The sequence below is a fragment of the Gastrolobium bilobum genome, unplaced genomic scaffold (assembly GCF_033153095.1).
Source record: "Gastrolobium bilobum isolate Gb01-03AN ecotype WA unplaced genomic scaffold, APGP_CSIRO_Gbil_v1 utg14484, whole genome shotgun sequence".
Lineage (NCBI taxonomy): Eukaryota > Viridiplantae > Streptophyta > Magnoliopsida > Fabales > Fabaceae > Gastrolobium > Gastrolobium bilobum.
The window spans coordinates 150,900-152,719 of NW_026898077.1; the positions used below are offsets into that span (position 1 = coordinate 150,900).

A 1,820-nucleotide genomic window follows, 5' to 3' on the forward strand; every position below is an offset into this window, starting at 1 on the left:
TCAAAGGTTCAGGGTCAAATCGATTTCCTCAGGGGATGAAAGCTGAGTTGACACACTAGGGTTTCCCTGAAGGCCTCCAACACGAACACGAGCACGAGCACGAGCACGAGAATTTTTAGCCGCAGCAGCAGCAGCACTCTCAGCAAGTGAAGGAATGCGATTGAGCCCATTGAAAAGTCCCACATGGTTCAATCTCTGTGAACTTGTTGCAGAACCTTCACCCCATGAACTTGTCATTCCAAAACGGTGTGTTGGGATGAGGGGAGCGTAGGGTTGGTGATGCAGCCCTTGGTTAGTGTTGCCATAGCCAACTGGTCTAATAGGCCAAGATATGTTGTTAGGCATGTGTGGTACTGATGGGGCCATGGGGTAGTGTGGGTGCATTTGTGGTGCACCATGATAATAGGGTGAGTGTGACCCTTGGTAGGGTATATTATTATTTGCCATGCCTGAATATGGATAAAATTGATTAGGTAATTGATTAGGGTTTGCAGGTGCAAACCCGCCAAAGGTGTTCATATCTTGTTCTTTTTCCATTTTTGAGATGTTTCTCTCACGTCTATGAGCGTTTTGGTGTCCACCAAGGGCTTGAGAGCTTGGGAACTTCTTGTCGCAGTATTTGCAAGAGAATTGACGTTGGTCATTCTCTTCTTGTGCTTCCTTATCATTCAAGGGTTCTGGTTCCGCAGGTTTTGGTGAAGAACCTGCGTCGTCAGAACCCTTCAAGGGTTTGGAAATGAGCTTGTTGGATGAAGAATCATCCTTCGTGGTGTTGTTGCCAAGCCTCAGCGTCAGTAATTGCTCCAAATCTTCCTTCAAAGTAGGTGGCTCCTCCTCCATCTTGCGCTTGAATTTTCTGTCCTCAACATCTCCAATAGTCATTTTGTCTGACATATTGTTGAGAGACCTTCTTTGCCACAAAAGAAAACAATGGGTATTTGCAAAGAAAGTTGTGTGGTTTTGTGAGAATAGGGGAGGGGTATTTATTAAGAGATTGGTGAAATTGCATCTTCCATAGAAGGAAATATATGTCGGGCAAAGCACGAAGGGGCTAGACAAGGTAACAAACTTAAAAGGAAAAGAGAGAGTGGACGAGTCACGCATGGGCGATAGTTTTGGAAGATGCAGTGAATTATTACAACTATTATATATTATTATACCCTATATGAAGATTGAGATAAAATTATGTGGTAGCACACATAAAAGTGAGTTGAACCATGTACGAAGAAGATAAAAAAGGAGAAAAATTGGGTCTATATAATTTTATGTGTGTGTAGAAGATAATTTTATTTCAAACAACTTGAAAATATGTAAATCCATATATATAAGGGAAATTATATTTACAACCTTTTGTTTTCTTACAAATATTTTTATTATTGTTGCATCAAATTAAATCAACAGTTATACAATAAAAATAATTAAGAGCTGCTGATTTGATTTTGATATAACAATAATAAAATGATTGTAAAAAGTTGTAAAGTAAAAAAATGTTATAAATATAACCTACCTCTCTCTATATATATACCCAAGAATTTTGTGGACTAAATATATATACCCAAGAATTTTGTGGACTAAGATTTTGTTTCTTATTGTTTTAAAATTGATATTTCATACTCAAATTAGTATCAGATTGTTCTGATTTCATATGGTTTGCAAACTAACAAGTATAATCCTTGCTGCAGGTTGATGGCTAGGATAAATTCTATTAGAGTAAATAAAGTATATAGAAACTTTAGCCGAAAAATTGAAGCCAGTTAGCAATACTATAAACTTTGACCTTTATGCGCTCATAATGGTAGTAAACAGTTGTAAAAACTGTG

The 1,820-nt window shown here is 37.7% G+C and overlaps 1 protein-coding gene across 1 annotated transcript; it reads right to left on the reverse strand.

Moving 5' to 3' along the window:
- On the reverse strand, positions 1-882 carry LOC133312695 (zinc finger protein 8-like). Its single transcript, XM_061513934.1, has one exon. It carries the CDS (start codon positions 880-882, stop codon positions 1-3), a length of 882 nt encoding a protein of 293 aa, XP_061369918.1.
- Positions 883-1,820: the final 938 nt, after the last annotated feature.

Coding starts and splice junctions, on each gene's coding strand:
- LOC133312695 (XM_061513934.1), bottom strand. CDS start 882: ATGACTATTGGAGATGTTGAGGACAGAAAATTCAAGCGCAAGATGGAG.